The sequence below is a fragment of the Triturus cristatus genome, chromosome 5_1, assembly GCF_964204655.1.
Source record: "Triturus cristatus chromosome 5_1, aTriCri1.1, whole genome shotgun sequence".
Lineage (NCBI taxonomy): Eukaryota > Metazoa > Chordata > Amphibia > Caudata > Salamandridae > Triturus > Triturus cristatus.
This window is the reverse complement of record NC_140587.1, coordinates 587521816-587546374: the sequence shown is the minus strand read 5'-3', so window position 1 is coordinate 587546374 and position 24559 is coordinate 587521816. Positions and strand designations below refer to the sequence as shown.

At 48.9% G+C, this 24559-nt stretch overlaps 1 protein-coding gene across 2 annotated transcripts in view; it reads right to left on the bottom strand.

Moving 5' to 3' along the window:
• PDE7A (phosphodiesterase 7A) overlaps positions 1-24559 on the bottom strand; it is a 1104576-nt gene that overhangs the window by 595320 nt on the left and 484697 nt on the right. For both annotated transcript variants that reach the window (XM_085605526.1, XM_085605527.1), the window contains exon 6: positions 14869-14932. In XM_085605526.1, the coding sequence (XP_085461652.1) occupies positions 14869-14932 (64 nt within the window). The remainder of the gene's footprint in view (positions 1-14868; positions 14933-24559) is intronic.

Here is a 24559-nt window from a genome sequence, read left to right as displayed (position 1 = left end):
AATAACAAGGTGGATAGCTCTGCCGTTGTCCATTGCTGACAGGGTTTCTCTGGTTAAGATGATTGTACTGCCTACATTTCTTTTATTCTCTGCCTTGCGGACAGAACTTCTGCGCCTCGTGTGAGGCGGCAGGCAGCCACGAATTAAGTGGGAGACGCTGGCCAGTCCATATGCGGTGGGAGGGCTTGAACTGCCTCACTTTGAATTATACTATATGTGTGCGCAGGCGCACTATGCGCACTACTGGCTTAAAGGCCCGAAATATACAGCTCACGTGGCCACCGAACACTGGCTGGTTAACCCTGTCCCGCTAGAGGGGGCAAACTTGCAACAGACATCACAGCGTGAGCGGGACCCCACAACTGTAGATTGTACGGTGCGAGCCTGGAGATGGATTGCACACAAACTGCAAGCCCCAATGATTTACTTTCCTCGGATCCCGCTGACGTTTCATCCCCAACTGACCCTCCTACAGGAGGGCATCTTCAAAAAAATTCCAGCGACAGCGGGGAATTCACACATGGGGAGATCTATATAAAAACTGGAAATTTGCTACCCTCCAGCAGCTATGTCCAGAACCTCTCCCAAATATTATGGAAACATTTCTTTATGCCCGTCTGCGAGAGGGGATACGTGCCTGTACCCCGGAATATCTGCAGGAACCGCCGGTGCTCCCCCAGGTGCACGCTCTACTGGGTGCGAAAACTGCATCTCATTTGGTGTCCATCCTCTACAGATCTATATACGTAGAAATTGGCACATCGCAGAGTGCTGCCCGAGCTAAATGGTCTCACAAACTGGGACAGGAGATCACGGGCCAGGAGTGGCTCTTCTGCTGTACGCAAACAGAGAAAGTGTCTGCTAGTAGCAGGCTGCGTATCACACCCTTCAAATACTTGCAAAGATACTATTACACACCCGCTCGACTGTACAGGTTTCGGCTGCGAGAGAACGCCAGATTCAGGGTAGACGGAGCGGATATGCTGCATCTGGCCTGGAGCTGCCCGGCTATTCAGGAATACTGGAGACAGATATTCGATGCAGTTGGGAAAATGTTGGATATTCTGCTACCACCAGCTCCGTTGATGGGCATACTGGGATATACGGAAAGGCTCCCTGCGCTCCATAGGAAATTCGCCTCCGTTTGCTTCCTCCTTACTAAGTTGAGGGTGGCCTGTCGGTGGGGCAGAGGGCGGGCACTTAAGTTCAAGGACTGGCTAGAAACAATGATATTTTGGCAGGATCAGCTTGCCTTATACTCTGACCTCCTTCCGCCAGCTTCCTGACCCCGAGACATTTGGGGCCCCCTGAAGACTTACTTATTGCTGACCCCACTGCTGCCAGGCAAAGTTGCCCCCTCCGCCCCATCCAGATAGACGGCTAAGGTACACGCTGCGGGAGTGAGAATGACCATGGGAGTCCCTGGGGAGCGGGCCGCTGATAGGGGGTACTGTCTGGGAACTATGGGATTTGTGATGCTGCATAGCCTACTGTGTGTGCTGACGTGCCCGATATAGCCGCATGAGGAGTCGATCATGATGTTGAGACATCCACTGTAATGCTTACGCCCTTTAGACAGAGTTTTATTGTTCCAGACACTCCCTGGATCGATACGATGCTCTGATTTTTTAACCACTCTCACCGTGAGGCTAGTTGGTATTGCTCTTATCCTGTTTTGGTTCTTAGGGATAGTGATCCCTTGTTCTATTAAAATGCAAAACCTACATATAATTTGATGCGGCTGGCCCTTTAGGGTTGTGGGCAAAATGCTGTGTATACCTCGGCTTCTTTCCTATTATTACATGCTGCCGGCCAGACGTGGTTGTAGGCATTATGCCGTGTACTGACCTTATATACTGAATAAAGGTTTTGGAAAAGAAAAAAAAAAAATGGACAAAAGATAGCCCTTAAGAGTGCCCAGAGCAGAGCCCTGCTGGGCCAAGGAAAGAATGAAAAGGAGAACCTCTGAAACAGGCAGAAAGGGGATCCACAGCCTTTGTTGTGCATCATGCCACAAATTTGTTCCATCTACAGGAGCATCCATCACCACTGTGAATTCTGGTTGGGGAAGGAAGAAGGATCTGCCGTTCCACAATCCTGGTTTGTTAGCCAACACTGCAGCTGGTGTGCAATGCCGGTCGAGATATGGAAGCAATTGGAAAGATTCCCCTGATGCTGTGCCCACTGGAACTTCAGGTTCCACTGCAGAGCCTGCATATGCCATCTGGCATAGTCCACCAGCGGGATGCAGGAGGCCATGAGGCCCAGCAGCCCCATAGTCATTCTGACCGAAACCCGGGATAGAGGCTGAAGGATCGGAATCATAGCCCGAATATCCTGGACTCGCTGCTCGGGAGGATAAGCCCAAAACTGCGCTGTGTCCAGAACCGCCCCGTTGAAAAGGAGCTTCAGAGAGGGAAATCAGGTGTGACTTTTGTCCAATAAATTTAGTTTCTCGTTCATAAGATCAACAATCTGGGTTTGCATAGCCCCATATGCCGACTCTATGGACGTTTTGATAATTCGCTCTATATTACCAACAATTATTTCCATCTGAGGGAAATAATCTACCTCAGTCTGTTTCCAGACCGATTTCTTAATCACCATGTGGGCGCCTATGTGTTGATTTTGTTTTATCTTGTGACTAGCCCCCCCCAACTTTCTTTACTTTTGGTTTACTAGTGCCAGGGTTAGCTCTTTTTTGCCTGTGTTTCTTCCTCCTTACCCCCCACTGTAAATCTTAATGTTCGTTGCCTAGATACCATACCGGAACTAGTTTTGTTATTTAGGTCATCTGGCTCCATAGATGAAGTAGTAGTGAAAATATCAAGTGCCAGTGACTTGTTTAGATCCATTAATGCAGGTCTTAACGGAGTTATTTGCAAGAGGTCAATTGATTTGGGTGAGCACAATTGTCTGTGTATGGGAATGGTAACAGGATCGAGGGATAGGCACCTTTCTGCTATTTGTATCTCGTGAGTTAATAGGGATTCTGCTCTAATAATAAAAGCATCCAGAGTGGCAGCAGCTCCCTTAGATTTACTCATGATTTACAGCGCCTAGGATAATACAAGCTTGATGAGTATTACAACAGTCCTACACAATGGTTCGTATGTCCTACTGAATTTGATTACTTGCTTTGATGCTGGTGAATAGGCTTACCACGTTTGTTATCGAAAGCCTGTTCTCAGAGGGGTGGCCCAGTCCAGTCTCATCTGGTCCCTGATGGGCACAGATGGGCCCGCCCTTGGTCCGGACTGCGTCCCGCGCGAGTCCCGCGCCGCGGTGGGAGAGGCAGCGCTATATACACGTTGACACGCCTCCCCCTCACTTGCGTCAGCTGGAGCTGAAGGATGGCACTCTGGGAGTTGTAGTCCCCCTCCCGAGTGCTTGCAGCGGCAGTGCGGGGATTGTAGCCCTGGGACCTCGTCCCACCAGGGTATTATGGCCAGCAAAAGTTGTAGAAGACGGTGCAGCAGAAAGAAGACCTTGTCAGCAGCGGCAACCAAGGGACCCATGTTACTCAAACTACCCCCATGGGGTTGCCATGTTAATTAAAAGGGGCACCTTCTGGAAAACCCAGAAAGTGGTCGGTGATAGAGGGGTGGCATGTACTGGTTTTGGGGATGCTATTTCACAGGCAGGTCCTAATTGCTAATGTATACGAGCCAAACGTCGATGATACCTCCTCCTTCCAGACGTTGTGGCATACCATACAATCCATGGGGACGCTGCATTGCTCGGGGGGATGGTGGGGGGGGGGGAGGGGCGGGGGGGGGTGGGGATTTCAACACGGTAATGTCCCTCGGGATGAAAGGGTAGGAACCTCACGCACACACCACCCGCAAGCGGCCTAGTGGGCACCTGACGAACCAAACCCTTCACACCCGAGGGCACTTTCAACACATACCACCACAACGCTTGGTCACGACTGGACTTATGGCTTACATCCCAAGACGTGCACTCCTGGGTGACGGACTCCTCATCACGCCCGCACGCTCTCTGACCACTCTCCAGTTACTTTGACCCTACAGATACCCCTGCCGTATCAACAGCCGTTTACATGGCGCCTGCCCCCCAACGCTTTACTTGATTCTGCATTTAAAGAGGAACTGCACACATACAAAGAATACTTTGACAAAAACACGGGATCTGTAGACTCGGTCGGAACCCTGTGGGAGGCCTTTAAGGTGGTTATTCGTGGACATAGCATAGCGGGGCAGAACCGGGTGCTCAGTGATATCAGAGGCAGTCTTGGGCGCCTAGAAGCAGAGCTGCATACACTAGAACAATATTATGCAACACCATCGGCGAGGTTACTGGGTCAGATTCCCGGGAAATAAACTGCTTATCAGGAGGAGGTGGACAGGGAGGTGAAGTTTCTACACAAATATGCAATTGCGAGGAGATATGGCGAGGGGACAGACCAGGGAGGACGCTAGCGAATTTACTGAAGCCACCACAGGGGGCTACCTTTATCTCGGCACTCACAACCACAACAAATGACTTAATACACTCCCTCCCCCCCCCCCGATGTCTTAAACACTATGCGAGATTTTAACTCGCAACTATACAGCTCCCAGGCAACAACAGCGACCTCGGCACTAGAGGAATACTCCGACTCCATAGCGCTGGTATGGTTTAACAACCTGCACCGAGAATATCTCGATATACCGTTCACGGTTGAAGATGTGCGGCTAGTTATTGGCAGAATGAGAGCAGACAAGGCGCCGGGGACAGATGGTCTCACCGCGCAATTTTATAAAGAATATGCCAAGGAGATTGGCCCCGCCTCCTAGAGGTGTATCAGAAAGCGCTGCAAAGCAGTGTCCTCACCGCATCCATGGGGGAGGCGGTTATTATTGCCCTTCTCAACCCGGATAAAGACCCACAACGTTGTGAATCTTACTGTCCTCTTTCGTTGATCAATCTGGACGGTAAGATCTTTGCGAAGCTCTTGGCCAGACTCCAACGGCTGCTCCCAATTATAGTCCTGTCAGACCAGTCTGGCTTTGTGCCGGGAAGAGCAACTTCGCATAACATCAGTACCTTATTTGGTCTACTGCACTACTTAGCGTCCAACCTACCCGCGGCTGCAGCGCTCTTGGATGCCTCTAAGGCATTTGATTCGCTAGAGATAGGGTCCTTGTTAGAAAAACACTCCCACACTGGAAGGGTGGTGGTGTTCTCCCAGACATACACTGTGGTAGCTTGGCTCGAGTGGTCAGGAATCAGGCTCCGTGCTAAGCATACGACATACCCATACAATAACCATGCGTGCATCCGTTCCAAAAACGACTCTACACCGTAAAAATTATGAAAATATCTTTTTTTTATCTTCTTTTTCTCTTAGTTGCTGATTAGATAAATAATACACAATCACAATATACAAGCTTTTTAAATAGTGCAGGTCAAATAAATACTGGCTTGATGATTCAATAAATAGGGGTGATCATAAATAATGAAGGCATAAATATAAGTGCAATACATACAGGCAATTAAATATTCTGAGGCAATAAATACTGTAAACCAATAAATATTGTGCATCACTAAATACTGTGGACCAATAAATACAGTGAAGCAATAAATAGGTTAAATACAATAAATACAGTGCCCCCAATAAATAATTAAAAGCCGACAGTGACACTTATAGACTCAGATCACATTTGAATTTCTATGGGCTGATTTGGCCCAGGCACAGCTTGTGGTGGTGTGGAAGGCTTGAGGGTGTCTACTCCCTGGCTTGGACAAGGCTGAGGCCTAAACTGAGGTAGATCAAGGGGGAATACCAGAGACCTGGCTCTCTCACTCTACACAACCCCTCTGAATTAGTTTCAGCTCACCCCTGGCACAGTCCAGCTGGTTCCAGCACCTCTCTAACCCCTAGAGTAGTCTCTTAGGATTCCACAGGGCCTTTGGCGCCCTCTATTCCACTTACTGCCCTTTTTCTGAAGCTCCGACGCCGCTGGAGTCGTGTCGACGCCGTGAGGCGGTACCGGTTCGATGTCTGCGGCCTCGGCACAATGTCAGTTCATGACGACGCCGGTAGGCGGTTCCGGTTCGATGTCGGCGGCCTCGGCTCGATCTCGACCTCCGATTTGATGGCGTCGGGCAGTCTTGACTATGTCGACTTCGGGCGGCTCCGGTCCGATGGCGACCTCAGTTTCGATGACGTCGGCCGGCCTTGGCTCGATGTCGACTTCCGGCGGCTCCGGAGTGCGATCCTCACTCCCGACCTCCGGTGCTCCTCTCCTCAGGTTCCCAGCGACTCCGGAGTGCGACCTCCACTCCCGACCTCCGGCACGATTCTCTCAGGTTCCGGCGACTCCGGAGTGCGATCTCCACTCCCGACTTCCGGCACACTTCACCTCGGTCTCCGGCGACTCCGGAGGGCGGACTTCACTCCCCCGTCGACGCCGCTCACTCGACCTCGGGTGACTTCCTCCTCGACCTCTGGTACTCCTCACGACCTCCGTCGGCGCCCTCTCTCGACCTCTGGCGGCTCCGGGTACGACGTCTGCTTTTCCAGTCAGCGCCGCTTCTCCACCTCGGGCTCCAGGTCTCCAGGCTACTCGACGTCGGACTCCAGGGAAACCAGTATCCAGGTCAGGATCTTGCTGTTCTTGGGTTCTAAGGCCTGTTCCTGCTGTCCAGGTCCTTAAGATGGTTTTTCTTGCTTCTTCCCACACAGGGCTCCAGGCTGGGCTCAGTCAGTAGGGACTAGTATCAAGGGTGGGTTTATGGACCCCACTCCAGGCACAAGTTTCCACCCCTGCTGCCTCACTCCTTCCTCCTTCAGGTTTCTGCTGCTCACTCTTCACCAGTCAGGTGCCAACTGCCAGCTCCAACTGCCAACTCTCTGTCTTAGCTTCCCAACATTCTAAACCGCCTCCAACTGTCACAGGGCTCTGGAATGTTCTGGAAGGTGCTAGTAGGTTCCAGTGGATGCTGGTGATGTCACAGGTGGCCACCATTTTGTGCTCCAGGCCCTCAGACAGAAGTTTCAGGGGTAGATAAAATGGCTCCCTGAATCTGCAGCAACACGAAAAAGTCTGGTGGTTCCCAAAAAGGAAAAATACCAACAGGGTTTGAGGCAAAAGTGGGACAAAATAAATAATGATGAGGAGGGACCACCCAAAGGGCTGACAGGTCTAACAGTCCTCTTCTCGCTGCTCAACAGGATTGGACTAAGCCCGCTTTTCATAAGGCAGATTCAACTCCTTTATACGCAACCAACAGCGCGCTTAAGGAAAAACAGGCTAATATCGAAACCGATTGCCATAACACGCGGCACCAGGCAGGGGTGCCCTTTGTCACCCCTACTGTTCGCGATCGAGCCCCTGGCAGCACGCCTTACCCAACACCATGCTAATAGGGGAATTGGCTTCACCACTAGAGGCCTAACTTTGTCCATGTATGTGGACGATATCACGCGGTTTATGGTACACCCCGAAAGTAATCTGGCCCCCATAAGGGAGGAGGTCCGCTTTGGTGGGCTCTCCGGAGGGAACGTCAATTGGGGCAAGTCTGTAATTCTCCCCCTTACGTTCGGTACACAGAAATTCGATACTGAATACTCTAAGATGGGCTACAGAACCAGTTTGATATTTAGGAGTGTGGCTAACTACTGATTTACAAGATATTTGGACAGCAAACTATAGGAAAGTAGTTGCGTGGATTGAAGACAGGGTCAAGAGATGGAAGGCACTTCTCCTCTCGCTGGAAGGCCGTATAGCGGTAGCTAAAATGATCATACTGCCCAAATTACTGTACCTCTTCGTGAATCTGCCACTGCACTTTCTTAAAAGATTACGGTCCCTCATGATTGAATTGGTGTGGGCAGGGGGTCAACCACGGATCGCCTGGGAAGTTTTGACACTGCCACAGGAACAGGGAGGGATGGCAAATGCAAAAACAGTTGATGGACAGAATGCAGAACAAGGTCATACATTCACCCCAGTTCAGAGATTTGGGCCTAAATCCATAGTTTTTTTGCTCGACATGCCATTCCAGTTTGAACCCAGCCATATGCAAATCAGTCTTGATATTGTGCCTCGTGGGAACAGTACAGCCCGAACTGCCAAGCCAGGTCCTCCCTGGACTGGAAACAAGCATCCTAGGACCGGTTTCGGGTTTCACCCCTGATCAGCCAGGATAGCTTGATTCCAGTGGCATGGAGAGCACGGGACTCACGTCTGAGCATAACCGTCCCACTCGGGGTGACAAATGCAAAAACATCAGTTTATGGACAGAATGCAGAACAATGTCATACATTCATACAAACAGGGAGGGATGGTTGCACCGGATTTCACGTTGTATGCTTACAGCACACAGGCGCAATTTCCTACATTTCTGGGCACATCCCAGACCCTACCAGCCGCATGTAGCCATAGAAATAGATTGCGCAGCTCCCCTACCACTCTCTACAGCGCTCTTTCAGCTATACAAGCGCCCGCAAGGAGAGATAGACACCATACAAGTAATGAGATTGTCATGGGAAGGACTTCGCAAAAGAGCACACTTCGATATACAATATCTATACCACTTTTCAACAACCCCAAGTTTCCCCCTTTAATGGACCGGAGAGCCCAGCAACGCGCGAACGCCCATAAAATAGTAGTAGGCAGCGATCTTTTCCCCTAACACTTTCTTCACTCTCCGACAAATGTGGTCCCCCAAGGAATAGTCAGCACTTGACATGCTGTTATATTACCAGCTCCGCATGTCCTGTAGGGCTAGACTCCCCACATTTCCGGCGCCTCCGCCCCCCTTGCCGGCGCTTGAAAACCTGTTGGCGGTGAAATCGGGACGGAAACTCAGATCATGTATTTACAAGCACACTCAAAGGCTTCCCCAATCATCGTTCCGATTCCCCTCCCACTCGTCCCGTCCCCCTCCCGCGCGGCTTGGGATCAAGAGTTAGGTGCACCACTCACGAACACACAATGGAAACTGAGCTGCCAGCAGCTAGAGTGTCTGTCGCCCATCTACCGCCTCTGGCTTATACATTTTAAATACTTACATTGCCTATATTGTACTCCCATACACCTGCACAAAATGGGACTAAAAGACGATGACTGTTGTTGGAAATGCAGCTCTCCCCTTGCAACTTTCACACACTTGGCCTGGAGCTGCCGGCCCGTTGCACAGTTCTGGCTGGACATCCAACACAACACAAACATAACAGGCCTAGATCTCCCCCTCACACCACTCTCATCCCTGCTGGGTGTGCTGGAGACAGTGCCCCTGAAGTCGCGTAAGCTGCCCTCACTACTCCTACTGATGGCCAAATGGCAGATAGCTATGCACTGGGGTGCAACGCGACCCCAGTTAGCTAAAGACTGGATCACACAAGTCACTTACTGCTGGTCCCAGCTCTCCATCTACTGGGAGCTCCAACCAACCAGATCCCGTCCCGAAGACATCTGGGAACCATTTGTAAGTTGGCTCAACTCTAGAAATGTGGATGCTTAATATATTGCTATCATTCGGTGTTCCCAATGAGACCACCTCAAGACTGTATTGTATAAAATTGCTACGGAGAGGAGATTAGGAAATGCCCTATTGTATATTCGTGCCTACCGATGCTTCATATTGTAAATGACACTTTGAGGACCCCCATAATAGAGGGGTGTAAGTGTAATCCGGACGTGTTGAATCAAAACATCATATCACAGCACTGCAATATTTGTTTTTTTCTTTATTGTTGTTTCTATGATGAAAATGCAAATAAACAATTATAAAAAAATTTTTTTAAAAAGAAGATATACCACTTTGCAAAAGGTATTCTGGACAGCAATCTTAGCCATATCATCTACCCGGTCCCAAATACGCTGCCGTTAAACACAATGGGCAAAATAGCCTTGTCCAAAATGGTGATATTGCCTAGTGTCTTGTATTATTTTACAAATTTGCCTGTGTACATCCAAGCTGAAACATTTCGCACATTGGAACAATTGCTCAGAGACTTCATCTGGAATAAAGGGTGCCACAGAGTAGCCCTGTGGAAGCTATATGCACCTATGGAGAAAGGGGGCCTGGCGGTTCCTAATATGGAACTATACTACTTAGTCACACAATTACAGTGGGTGACAAAATGGTTGGCGGGACTGCAACTGGCTGACACGGCCACTTTAAAACCACCATGGATGCTGACCAGTATCAGTCACCTGTTTCACCCAATCGCCAAAACCCCCATACCCCTGCCGAATTTACTAGCCTTGGCTCACCGCTGTTACAGGCGTAGCCTGTACCTCACCCGGGGATCAACCCCTTATGCACCTGCATTGCCCCTTCTTGGCATCCCGTGCGGTCACATCAAGTGAAGAACTAGAGCCCTGGCATGCTACGGGGGTACAAACACTGGGTGACATATACGGAGACTGAATCCTATTATCATTTGATACACTAGTTCAAGGCACAGATGTTCCACCGGGTCAATTTCAATTATACAACTCAATATCTACGCTGACAAGGACATGGGGGGGGGAACTGAACATGGAGACCCAACTCCATTTAGAAATACAATACCTGCATGTTATGGGAACAGGCAGCCATATTGTGCATTGGCTAACGGAAGCACTACTAACGCACACATTGAGACGCTCAAGACATTGCCTACCAACTGGGAGGCAGACAGAGGTAGGCCCTGGGAAGAGAAAGAATGGGAAATAATATTGGAAAACGCCACGCAAATTACTGCAGAACGCAAGACTCCGCATTATAGAGCCTATTTATCACTGGACAAAATAAATAGATACTTTCAACTAACAACTACTGCAAGCCCCTGCTGCGATCAGGTTGGAGCTGACATTCTTCACATGCTATCGTCCTGTCCTCTATTACACAGATAGTGGCAGGAGATCGGGCCTGCTTGTCGGAGTGCACGGACTATGGCTTCAAACATGGGTAGAATGCATACTGGGTGTTCACCAGGCCTAAAAAACAGTCACATCCAGATTCATGGATCTAGGACTTATAACCGATAAAAGACAGGTCACCCGTAGATCGAAGAAAAAATATCCTCCCTTACCAGAGTCCCGGAAGCGGTCGTTCCTGGTGTGGGCTCAGGGTGAAAGTGTAGCACTACACAAAGATATAGCTGGGCTGCGTTAATATCCCATTGAGCAACAATGGGACACTATATTGGTGTTGGTACAACATACTGTGTTAACGGAGGATGGGGTAGCACCATCGGATGGGGATTGAAGAAGGGTTAAAAGGTGGCTGCACCCGAACTCTGTCAAGGTGGGCATGTTGCCTGTGGTCGCTACGAATTTACTTGACTAAATGGGGAGCAGACTGAAGTATAAGCAAACATACCTTATCTACTTAGCCATACGGTGAGAAGTGCCAAATTGTGTGGGGAGATGGTTAAATGCTGCGGGTGGCATTTAAACTGGTAATGAAGTTGTATTATTGTTTTGAATAGTTGAATAGTAAATAGTCAGCATTGCATTTCAACTGTCAAAGTAAACGCATTGCTCCATGGGGTATAGAATAAGAACAAACTTAAACCAGCAACTTATTGATAGATTTCAATTGTGTGAACCATGTTACCGACATGCTTTTCTCAGGCACAAAGTATTATGTAAGAATCATGCATATCAAAGTACCGAAAATAAGACTTCCCACATGTTGGAACTAACAAGCACTTTTTTATCCTTTGTTCACTGTACTTTATAAGAAAACTATAAAATGCAAATTAAGAGATTAAAAAAAAAAAGCTGCCACATGTCTCATCCACGGCCTGAGGAAATATGATAACATCGCCCTCACCCTGATGGAAGTACATTGGCTGCCCTTACCAGCCTTCACTACCTTCAAAACATGGAGCACTATTTACAAAGCCATCATAACAGCATTCCTGCTTACCTTAGAGATAAGGTCCCCATCTATGGTGGCTTGATGCACACCACAGCCAGGACACCATCCGGCTGTACACTAAGAAGTGTAAGAAATGAAAACAGGGCAGCAGACCTTTTTCATTTATGCTCCCAGGATGTGGAACAACATCTCCAGATCTAACAGAGCTGCTCCAATTAAACTGAAGATGCACCTCCTTAAAGAACTGTACATCACAGTGCATTAACCTTCTACAAACTATCTACCTTGAACATTCTTTGAATTTATACTAGTCTTTGACCTCGTACAGTGCTCCACTGTCTTTTGGCTAGGTTTGCGCTATTGAAATAGAGCATACATAATTAAATGGGTTGTATGTCATTACAACGCATTCCGTTGCAACGCATGCCTTTACTACACATGCGTTACAACGCGAATGCCGTTACCACAAATAACATTTACCACGAAAATGCATTTACCACGCATATGGATAAAGGCATTTTCGTGGTAAATGTTTTTTTTTTTTTATAATACCCTTGTGCGACCCCCCCGCCCCTTTTTCTTCTAATAAATTCCCCTCCCCATAACATTAAAAATGTTTCCCTGTGCGATTCCCCCACCCACAAACCCTTAAGGTTTCCCCTACGCTACACGTCCCCCTCATTAATTACGTAAACTAAATTCCCCCTTACCTCGCTACGGAAGAGCTTCCAGAGAAGAGGACGATCTGCGTCGCACATCGTAAAGAGTAAGCAGAAGTGTCTTTCAGTTTCCTCTAACGACGGTACGACGCAGACTGCCTCCACATGGATGGAATCAGGTTTGTTTTTTTGGGGGGGCACACATGCCTTTACTACGTATCTCGTAGTAAAGGTACGCGTGGTAAAGGCTTTTCGTAGTAACCACGCATGTGTGGTTACTGTTATGCGTGGAAACGCCTGCGTTGTAGTGGCCGTTTCCCATTAAATGTGGACCGATGCTTCAAACACTCCAAGGCAAACTATTGGTTTTGTCCATTAGACTGACAAATGGTTTTGAATTTCAACCAATCGTTGCAGAATTACTATAAGGCTATTTATAAAGCATGTGTAAGCTAAATTTTCTTGGAGCTAATGGAGTAGAAATTCCACAGATGACTCAAGGGGGAACTACAACTGACTGCATTGGAAAGGTTTCAAAATTAATTTTGAACTAACATTTGTTGATTTCCAAACAAAGGCACAGAGGCATGGAGGTCCAGGTCGTAACCAGTGCCACTGAGATGTTTGTACTCAAAAGTGACTTTTCAAGATCTAAGCACATTTAACAATAACTGACTAGCGCAACAGAGAATGCCTTCCCTGCTCACTGCTCAATCAGGAATATGAAGGCTTGAGGTTGAAATTCACCTTCTGCATTTTATTATATTTCAAAGCCTTAATTGAGTTGCTAATCAGATATATGTTTGTACTTACATTTGTGGGTACTGTAGGCAGCTTAGAAAATCATGTTTACTCCAGTAATCATTACTGTAACTGTAAATGTATCACATTTAGTTCTCTACTAGTTATTTACTGTAACCGTCATTGTATCACATTTAATTGTCTACTATGGTCAGTGACCGAGTGAGACCTTTCTGCGACAAAATAAAGTCAATAAAATATAATAACTAAAAGGTATGAAAGTAGCTGGGTGCAGAACCATTCCACATACTGGGCACAAATTTGTTACTCATGCATCTACTCGAACAGTGGGGTTCCATTTCCAAGTAAAGTTGGAAATAATTAGTAGAGGAATGTAGACCATCTAGGGTTGGAATGAGAGAGAGAGAGAGAGACCTGGGCTACGCCGCTAGAACAATTAACAGCAAAAGGCACACAATTGATGTACGTAATGCCGAACAAATCAAAACATTAACCGCCAGTCAAGAGATCTGGGTTAAATTCATCATTCTTTTGCTAACGATGCCACCCTAGTTTGAACCTGGCCATATGCAAATCAGTCTTGACCCTGTGCCTTACGGTAACAGTCCAGCCTGAACTGCCAAGCCAGATCCTCACTGGACCAGAAACAAGCATCCTAGGACCGGCTTCAGGGTTTCACCCCTCATCAGCCAGGATAGCTTGAAACCAGTGGCAGAGTGAGCCCGGGACCCATATCTGAGCATACCAGGTGCACTTAGGGCGAGAAAGCAAAAATCACACAATTGATGGACGGAATGTAGAACAAATCAAAACATTCACCCCCCAGTCAAGAGATCTGGGTTAAATCCATCATTCATTTGCTCACCATGCCACCCCAGTCTAGAACAATGAAGGCATTAATGTATTCAAGGCAGACACCGGACAGTACAAACACCCATAAAGAAAAAAAACAACCATAGTAAAAACAACCCACCCCCCAATATAATCCCAGAATTTAAGATTATCTGGCACATTTAATGTAATTTGGAAGTGACCAATACTGATTGGGTTGTGGTACACAGTCTAAGAGTCCATCGTTTTAATAGGTTATCTACTAAGCTATCGCTGCATATTGTAGGAACTAAACTCTACTCAATGTATACATGTCAGAACCCTAAATCTGTCTGCATTTGAGAGCATAATGTTAACTTGCCTGGGACAATATTTTGCCTTAGGTCCCTAGGTATGCAAGAAGGATGAACAGCTATGTCCAACTCACATTTCTGGAGTGAAGAGTGAATACGCTTGTTATTCTATGTATACACTTCTGTAACGGTGCATAAGTAGATACACAGTCAGTAAATACTGAAAATGCAGTGGATTATGTATGTATGGTGTGTTAAAGGTTATTTCAACCCTTCATACCTCAATTCTGCCAGTTGCAAGCGCTGTAGATGGGTGGTCCAACTAGTAATCTATTTAAAGAAGGAAAACTTCACACCAAATCTACATTAGAAATTATGTCTAAGTAGGTCCACTTTCAGAAATGTGCCTTGTGATATGAAAACAGAAAAATCAAAAAGGTTCAATTTACTAGACATGACTAATAAGCACAAGAGAAAAAGTAGAGAAATGAACTTACCATTTGTTAATCTATCAAAAAGAAAGATATTAAAATTCCATTTTTCAATTTTCTCCAACATAAACTAAAAACAAAAAAACACAGTTAATAATCACATAAAGTTGAATTTTCCATCAGCAGTAGTTCCAACTGAGGCCAGGTAGTTCAGCCAATATTTTACATTATCATAATCTAATAATAAAGGCAAATAATATTTAACAAGTTACTTACCTTTGGTACACTCCTTCTGGCAGATACTCTATCCAATCACAGGTTCCTCAACTTAGAATACTCCCCAGGAGCCAGACCGGAACTGGAAAACGTTTCATCAGCAGTAGATAGAGCAGCGCAGCTCCGCTTTAGCTTCGTTAGTGATGGAGCGGACACATATGCACCACTTCTGCGTGCTGATGTCAGTTTATTTTTTTTCCCTTTCTGCATTTTTTCCCCTTTCTGCACCCCTAGACACAGAGCGAGAAGAACTGGTGGCAATATGTACTGAGTACTAATATGAAACCTTTTCAGTTAATAAAAAGAGTCCACTTAACAGAATAGAGAGATTGTTGGGCAGTGGGGAATCTGTGGTTAGAATATCCACCAGAAAAAGCATTACTGAAGGAAAGTAGCTTGTTTGTCAGATGGATACTTCTAACTGCAGATAACTCAAATTAGAAAAGATGCAAAAACAGTACCTCTCCAGATGGAGTGTCTGTGACGTGCACAATGTGTTCTGCAGGACTGAGCAGGCAAATGTAGTAGTACTTCATAAATGTGAGCACTGAACCAATGTTGCAGCATAACAAATGCCATGGACAAGCACTACACAGTAGTAGCAGCCTTAGCCTTGAAATAATGAGCTCTCAGACCTTTCAAGGGCAGTTTCTTAGCCAGAGCGCAACAGATCTAGATGCAGAGGACCAGCAACCTCAACATGGTCCTCTTTTGCCCAGCCGCCTTGTTTCTTCGCCAAGGAGTACCCCAGAAAAAGTGGATTGCCCACATGGTGTTTCTTGGTATGATCACTGTAAAAGCATAAGACTCTTTTGTAGTTCAGGTGATGGAGCCTCTCGTCTTCAATAGTTGATGGGGAGCAAAGAATGCAGGCAGGGTGAAAAATTGCTGTACGTGAAGGGGAGTCACAACTTTTGGCAATAACGCTGCCAGAGTCCTTGGCACCAACTCGTCAGGGAAAAAGTTGGTGCATGGGAGTTGCACCGAAAATGCCTCGAGTTCACTTATGTGACGAGCTGATGTAATCACAAAGAGGAAGACAGGTCTTTAAAGTCAGGAGCACCAGCGAGCCGCTATGCATCAACTTGAAGGGTACATCCGTGATAAATGTCAAAATCAAATTATGGTCTCACTATGGCATCCCAAACTACTTGGAAGGGAACATGCAAGTCAAATCTTTAATAACTTTAATCACAACAGATAATTTAAACAAGCACAGTTGGTCCAGTAAACATTGAAATGCCTGACAATTTAATAATACCTACTGTAAGGCTGTGCCAAAGACAAAGACCAAGAACCTCTGACAGCTTGGTAGGTAAACAGTCTGTCTTTCAGATTCCACACCAGCGCACAAATTGTTTGCAGTGCCTGGATTAAATGGAATTTATGGAAGGCCGCCTAGACCGGGGGATAAAACCCACCACTTCAGATTAGCTGCCGCCGTTCAATTTCCACGAGCGAAGGTGTAGACTGTGAAGACTTGGGTGAAAGACCTTGTCCTGCTGCTGAAACAGGAGGTTCTCTTGAAGTGGGAGACTGACTGAAGGGCAGATGCTCATTCCCAGACGTTTCAGGTACCTCAATCTTCAGGCCCAATGTAGAACTACTAAGATGACTTGGGCTTGGTTGTTATTGATCTTTTTCAAAACTCAGGAGGTGCAAGGATGGGAAGGTGAACGAGAGTTGTGTTTTATTCCAGCCGATACCCATCTACTATCGAGTATTCTTATGGAAATCTTTGAACAAACTCAAGAGAGTGACAAGATCTAGCCACAGTTCTCCCCACTGCTGAAAGATGTTCTTCGCCACCTCAGGAAGCAGATGGCACTTGTGATCTGCCAGATGCCTCCTGCTCAGTTCTTCTGCTCTGGCATGAAGGAATCCTGTCAGGTGGTTCACAATCATGGAAATGCACTGGCACTCCAACCAATTCCACAGGTGCAGAGCTTCTGGGCACAGGACCCTAGATCCACTCTGCTATTCTTGTTGCAACACGACATGGCAGTGGTGTTGTCTGCAAGAACCTGTGCTGGTCTCCCCCCAGGACTACAGGAAAGCTTTCAGAGCCAGATGAATGGTCCACAACTCAAACATATTGATATGGAGCCAGATGTCTGTTGGAGACATGGGTTCTAAGGTCTCTAACTTCATCAGATGACTTCCTCAAACTCAGCAGGGATATTTCCACCGCTACCATCAGCTCTGGGGGCGGAAAGTTGGAGAACCTGCTGCCATCCCAATATGGTAGAGCAGCCTCCACTGCTGATCGCGAGCCACCTCCAAGATCTGGATCACATCCATCAGAATTTCTTGATGCTAGGCCTATTGAAATTTCAGATTCAGTTGGAGAGCCTGCATGTGCCACCCGGCATAGCCGACACTGAGGATGCACAAGTCTAAGAAAGCCAAGAAACCTAGGAGCACTCTCACCAAGATACAGGATTGAGAATGTAACATCGGGAACACAGTCTGAATATTCAGAAATTGTTGCAGAAGGGAGGGCGTGGGGGGCGCTGAACTGCACTTCAATTAATGGAAGCCTCCTGCAAAGGAGTCAAGTGTAACTTCGGCTCTTGAACAGTGAACCCCAACAATGTCATGAGTTTTTCTGTCATGTGAAGGCGGGATACGACGGACTGTGGCTCGCTCAGTCTCAACAGCCAGAAGTTGAGGTAGGGGAACACTGGTAGCCTCCATCTCAAAGGTGGGCAGCGATCACCATCACTTTCGTGAACATCCAAGAAGTGCAGGTGAGGCTAAAGGAGGGCGTAGCGAACTGAAAATGCTGATGGCCTACCTTGAACCACAGATAATGTCTGTGGATCTGCAGGAAGGGAATTTGAAAATACGCGTCCTGTAGTTCAAAGGACACCATCGCGTAGTGAAGGGCAAAGGCAGGTGGAACAAGACCAGTATGAGCATTTTTAATTTGTTCTTCCATAGAATGGCATTTAGAGGCTGACTGTCAAAATGGGTCCCCCACACCCTACTTCAGGCACAAGGAAATGGAGTGTAACATTACTCTCCTTTTCAGAGTGTGGTACCTTCTTGATAGCACCCTTAGAGAGAAATGCTTGCTCCTCCTGCAGTAGGTGTTTTTTTAAACCTTTTTATTGACATTTTCAAATTTTATATACTGTACATTATACAGATCCATCGATCAATTCTGCCATAAAGTACAATATGCGCCATCACGTGTCATCTGCATAGACTGGTGGAGAGTCAGCAAGGAAAACAAATGATCAAATATATCACGATGTGTGTACCCTATGGGCTCTGATATATAATATGTCACTTGAACTGGGGTGTAACACAGGTATAAACTAGGGAATGGGCATGGAAGTTCATATCCGGTCCTCGCAGACTAGTGCATAAACTGTCGTATGGGTGCAGCGCCTCTATGACTCGCGATTGCACCTCCTCTTAGGTTCGACCTGCAACTGTGATAGTATACCCAAGAATGCGGCTTTGTATGTGATCATGTCAGCGGTATATTACGGGGTTGGTCGGTTAGGGTTTGGGTCAAGGTTTGAGACTGCGCTTGCAGGGCTGGCAATGTGGATGTGTCGTCTTTAGGGTCCTCGCCTGGGGTCAACTGTTTGAAACGATATAATAACATGGCCCATTCCATGGAGATAGGAGTCTTGCGGACCCCTCTCACCTCCTCCTCTCGCAATGTCTCCTCCTCCGCCGCTGCCCATTTGTGTGTAGCTCCCACCCAAGCCGCCAGTGGAGGGCCGGTGGGGAAACGCCAGAGCATGGCGATGCTGCGTTTGGCTAATAGCACCGCCAGGGAGAGAAAGCGAGTCCGCTTGTGTTGCTTGCGTGCGCGAAATATACCTAGGGCGCTGGCCTCCCATGCGTTCATGCAGGTAATCCCTGTAAGGGCACCCAGAGCAGTGTGAATGTGTTGCCAAAAAACTTGGATGATAGAACAGCTCCAGAACATGTGTTGGAAATCTGCATCCTGCGCATGACATCTGGGGCAAAAGAACTGCGTGTCAGGGTAGAATCGTTGGAGGCGTGCTGGTGTTAAATAAGCCCTGTGGAGTATGTAATATTGAATGTTTTTAAAGTGTGCGTTTCTAGATACCTTCTTGGGGTACTCCAGGGCCCTCTCCCACTCTCTCTCGTGAAGCGCGCACCCAATTTCAGCCTCCCATGTGGCCCGCAGGGTCTCTAGTGGTTCATTGGTCAGTTCTCGTATGGCTTTATAGAGCCCTGTAGTTAGATGGCGCCCCGCTCCCATGTGTAGAAGCGTGTGAAGAACTGGATGCGTGTGCAGTTCCCCCTTTGCGAGGTCTTGATATGGCCGGTAGCTATCTAGTAGTTGGCGGTGAAGCAGGAACTGCCCCGGGGGAAGATCGTATTCATCCACAAGATTGCGGAATGGTCTAAGCTTCCCGTCCTCAAAAAGGGACTCCATCTCTGTAATGCCACAAGATGTCCACGTATGAAGCACGCTGTTTGTGTAATAGTGTTCCCGTTTGGGCCATCCAACCAGAGAGAGTAAAGGGGAATTCAATGGTGTCCCCGAGGACATGCGGTGAATTCTTTGCATGCACTTACGTGCCACCGCCACCTGAAGGGGGTACGTACGCTTCGGTTTAGTGCCGGGGAGCAGAAGGCGGCGGATCTCTGGAATTGATATCCGCCCTGTGATGGTATGAGTTTCCACAGTGTACCTGTCTGCCGTCCAGTGAGAAAGCCACTGCAGTAGCGCCGCCAAAAAGTAGGCCTCGAATGAGGGAGCGCCCAAGCCGCCCTGTGTGGTAGGCAACTGCAATTTTGTCAGTGCTATTCTGTGTCTGATAGATCCCCAAATTAGCGCGCTGAGGAGTGAGTTCAAGTCCCGAAAAAAGACTCAAGGCGGGATCACTGGCAGATTGGTAAAACAGTATAACAATCGTGGAACCATGATTATTTTGGCCAATGCCACTAGTCCAATTGGGGCCAGCGGAAGGCTCTTCAAAAATCCGACTGCAGTTCTAATGCCCGCCAACGCCCTGTTATGGTTACCCTTGAAAATATCTGTTGAGGAGTGATAGAGACAGATCCCAAGGTACCTAGGGGCCTCCAAACTCCAGGGCACTCGTTGAGTACCCAGTCTAACCTCCCGAGGGGGTAAGCCCGGGTGCAGCGGGTATATCGTGGATTTATCCCAATTCACCCGTAGGCCAGAGGCCGCCGTAAATTCCGGCAAAGTCTCCCAGAGGGGAGTCAAGTCGTCCGTGATGTCTCGCACATATATTAACAGGTCATCAGCGTACAAAGAAACACTGCACTGTGCCTGCTATAGGGATGCCCCATCGAGCTCCCTCCCGACGAAGTCGTATGGCTAGGGGCTCGATGTTAGGGCAAAAAGCAATAGGGACAGTGGACATCTCTGCCGCGTGCCCCTCTTGACCGCAAACTCCGCTGAGATGTAGCGGCCCAGGCGCACTCGTGAGGTCAGGTTAGTGTACAGGAGTTGCGTATATGCGAGGAGGGTGGGACCAATGTCCGCCCGCTGCAGGACCGCAAAAAGAAACTGCCATGTGAGAGAATCAAAAGCCTTCGAGATCTATGATGAGACAGGCCGCCCGTGGGTAAATTCCCTGCACCTGATCTTGGATATGGAAAACCCGGCGTATGTTCTGGGATGTGCACCTGCCGGGGATAAATCTACACTGATCCGGGTGGACCAAGGGACGTATTATTTGTAGGTATCTATCTGCAAGTATCTTCCCGAGGAGTTTGCAGTCGGCGGACAGCAGCGATATGGGGCGATAGGAGGCCATTTGCTGTGGGTCCCGATGCGGTTTTAGAAAAGTCACGAGTACTGATTCTCTCATAGATTTCGGTAACTCTCCCTTCTCAAGCGCAGACGCAAACATCGCCACCAATCGAGGGACCAGGTGTACCGAGATTGTCGTGTAGTATTCTAGTGGGAAAGCGGAGCTTTATTGCGGGCTGGGGCATGTAAGGCACGGATCACATCTGTCGCTGTTATCGTTATGTCCAGAGCCTCCCTATCTGTCCTTGAGATTTTTGGGATAGTCAAGGGATCGAGGAATCGATCCACTACGGCTTGTGGGGTAGAGGCAAGGTCAATATATATCTCCGCGTAGTAGTCGCAAAAAGCCCCAAGAATCTCTGCCTGGGAACGCACCAGTACCCCCCGGGATTCCAATATCTCGGTGATGGGCTGGACATCCGTGTCCTGTCTGGCTGGCCAGCCATGCCAAGAGAGTGCCAGTTTTGTCCCTCTCTTTATGCATCCGTGTAGCGTACGACCTAAAATTGTACCGGCGGAGATCCGCAGAAGCGGTCTGGAAAGCTGTTTTCGCTTCGGCTATACGCTGCGTCTCTCCCTCGGATGTGGAATCCCGTTTAGTGAGAGCGGTGAGGTGATGCTCCGCATGGTGAGTGCTTGTTCTAGCAAGCGCTTAACTCCAGCTATTTGTTTCAGACACTCTCCCCGGGCCACAACTTTAAATGTGTCCCATTCTACTAAAGTGGAGGACGCTGTACCTGCACTGTGTGTGAAATAGTCTTGGATGCTACATTCCTGCTCGTGCCTGAAGACTTGGTCCGATAAACAGTCCTGTGGCAAGAGCCAAGTGGGGACTGGGGGGTGTGGGGGCCGCCAGTGGAGCCGGAGAATGTGGGCATCGTGATCATAGATGACCCTGCCCATGTAGTCTGTGTGGGCAATTTTGGGCAGTATAGTTGCTGAGTACAAGAATCGGTCAAGACGGACACGCAAATTATGCGGGATGGAATTAAAGGAGTACAAACGGGTCTGGGGGTGGCGCAGTCGCCACGCGTCGGTAAGTGACCAGTGTGTGATCCAAGCCCGAAATCTTTCAGTTTGCCTGTGAGCCGGGGGTGCAAACGGTCCAGGTCCAGGTCGAGCGTGCAATTATAGTCTCCTCCCAGGATCCAGGGCATGGAAGCAAAGGGGGCGAGGACCCCGGTGAGGTGATCCCAAAATTTGTCTTGTTCTACATTGGGGGCGTATATGCTACCAAAAAGAACTGCCTGCCCGTCTAAAAGGCCCTCCAGTGGTGCATATCTGCCGTCTTTGTCTACCACCCTCCGAAGTTCCTGGAAAGGGGTTCCCGGTCGCACCCAGATCAGTGCCCCCCGTGCAAACGCAGAATAAGTTGTGGCGCATATGGTACCCCGCCATTTAGACTGTAGTTTCCCCACCTCTTTTGCAATGAAGTGTGTCTCCTGCAGGAAATCAATCGGGGTATTGTGACGTTTTGCATACGAATATACCGCATATCGCTTGCGCAGAGTGTGAAGCCCCCTAACATTTAGGGTGAGGAAGGTAACATCAGTGTGTGACGTATTCGGTGCCATGTCTCGGTGTCGGCACGCAATGAGCAGGGACTGTGCCTGTTGAGGTGTATTAAGCTCGGTCGGTCTAGCCGAATGAGGGTGCCTGTACCCCACGACGGTGTTTGGCCACGGGTAGTGAGTGTCTGGATCTGTGTCCTTCCATGAGGGGGGGTTGGGATATTGCTGAACTGGGAAAAACCAACTGAACAATTGGGGTCGGGAAACATTCCCAATCGCCAAAAACGAAGCGTCCAAACCTGCGTACCCTATTAAGGGGGGGGGGGTGCAAAGAAAAAAATATATGATGGGGGCGGCGGTGCATGCATGCAGGGCCAGACGCGAATCGGGCCATTAGTAGGAAAAATGGACGTTGCTCATACTGTGTCAAATGTTGGCACGGATGCCTATAGTTGGTGTGTGGAGTGGAATTGTACTTATCTCCATGCCAGTCTTGGTAGTCCCACCTCACTTCGCATGAGATCTAGATTGTTCATCAAGGATGAGGTCTGCCGTCTGAGGGGTGACCAAGGGGGGCGTCCCAGAGTCCTCCCCCGACATCGTCCCATCACTTTCATTCTCTCCTTCAGAGGTAAAGATATGCGGAGGTCGGGCTATGTCGTCTGCCTGGGGAGACGCTTGCAGATCGATCACTGCTTGCAGGGCCTCGCTCCGTTCTTTCACAATCTGCTCCAGATCAGGAGAGTCCTGGGTGCGTGGACGGGATCCGCCGCTTGCTCCGCCCCGTGGGCGCCTCTGAACGCCTCCCGAGTCGTGACAGCTTGGGGTTCGGGTATCTCGTGGTTTCTGCCCTGGACTGTCGTGCACACATGTAGGTCCGCCCAATCCTGTGCTTCCGTGGCATTAGCGAAAAATACAGTGGAACCGGCGTGGATCACCCTGAGATGAGCCGGGAAGAGCAGGGAGTATCGTATATTGTTCTCACGGAGTCGACGTTTCACATTCAGAAATGAGGACCGTTGTTGTTGAACTGCTCTTGCATAGTCCGGAAACACCATGATCCACTGATTGTCGACCTGCAGGGTGCCCGCCACTCGTGCCGCGCGTAGCACCGCATCCCTGTCCCGAAAGTGTAGGAACTTTGCCAATATCGGCCTTGGGGGCGCCCCCGGAGATGGTCTGCGGGCCGGGACCCTGTGGGCCCTCTCCATGGAAAAGAATGCGGAGCGGTCCTTTTCCGGGGTGAAGGATTTCACCCAAGTTTCCAAGTATTGCAGGGGGTTCATACCTTCAATTCCTTCGGGTAAACCCAGTACGCGGATGTTGCAGCGTCTCGAGCGTCCTTCTAGGTCGTCCGTACGTTCCTCCATGATGGTGAGGCGGTGCAGCAACTCCTGCAGTGTCTTCTGGTGCGTTCCGATCGTTGGTTGTATGTCCGCTATCTTCTTCTCTCCGTCTTTCACTCTATCCGCCAGTTTCCGGTGATAGTCGCGGATAAGGCTAATGTCCGTCGCTAGTGTCCTGAGCCGCTCCTCCATCGAGACTCTGGAAAGTTCAATAGCGGCAAGCACCTGATCCAGCTTGGTGGAGATTGAGGGGTCGGCCTGTGATTCTGCCGCACTCACCCACGTCCAGGTCTTAGGCATCTTCTCTGGAGCCGTCTCGGGAACCGCCGTTTGTTGAGTCCCCCTAGGTTTCCCCATTGCTGCAACCGGGGTGATTCAGTGAGCCGAGCCCGTCCGCCGATTGCGTGGGGCACCTCTCCTTTAAGGATATAAGGGGGCCACTCCGTCGGTCTTGCCGCCACCAGAGACCGGCACCCCCTCTGGGTGCTTCTGCGCCCTTCTGCAGTGCACCCTAGGTCCAGCGGGTACTCCGCTACGCGCCTCTCCCCCCCCGAACCACGGGGAGGCCGTCGTCCGCAGCCGCAGGAGCCCAACCACCAAAGTATATTCAGGCCATCGCCCAATCCAGTGCTTCTCTGTGGAGCGGGTCCTCACAGGTCCGATGAGAGGAGAGCGCAGTTCATTCCACACATGTTCGTACTATTCTCCCCCATTCTCTTGCTCCGGGCTCCGTCCTCTCGGTAACTAGTCGGGCGCCATCTTGGAGTCAGGCTCCCCGACCATACACCGGGATGCACCAGGGCTCCCCACCAGCCGCACGCTCACCGCTGCCACCGCTGTTGTTAGAT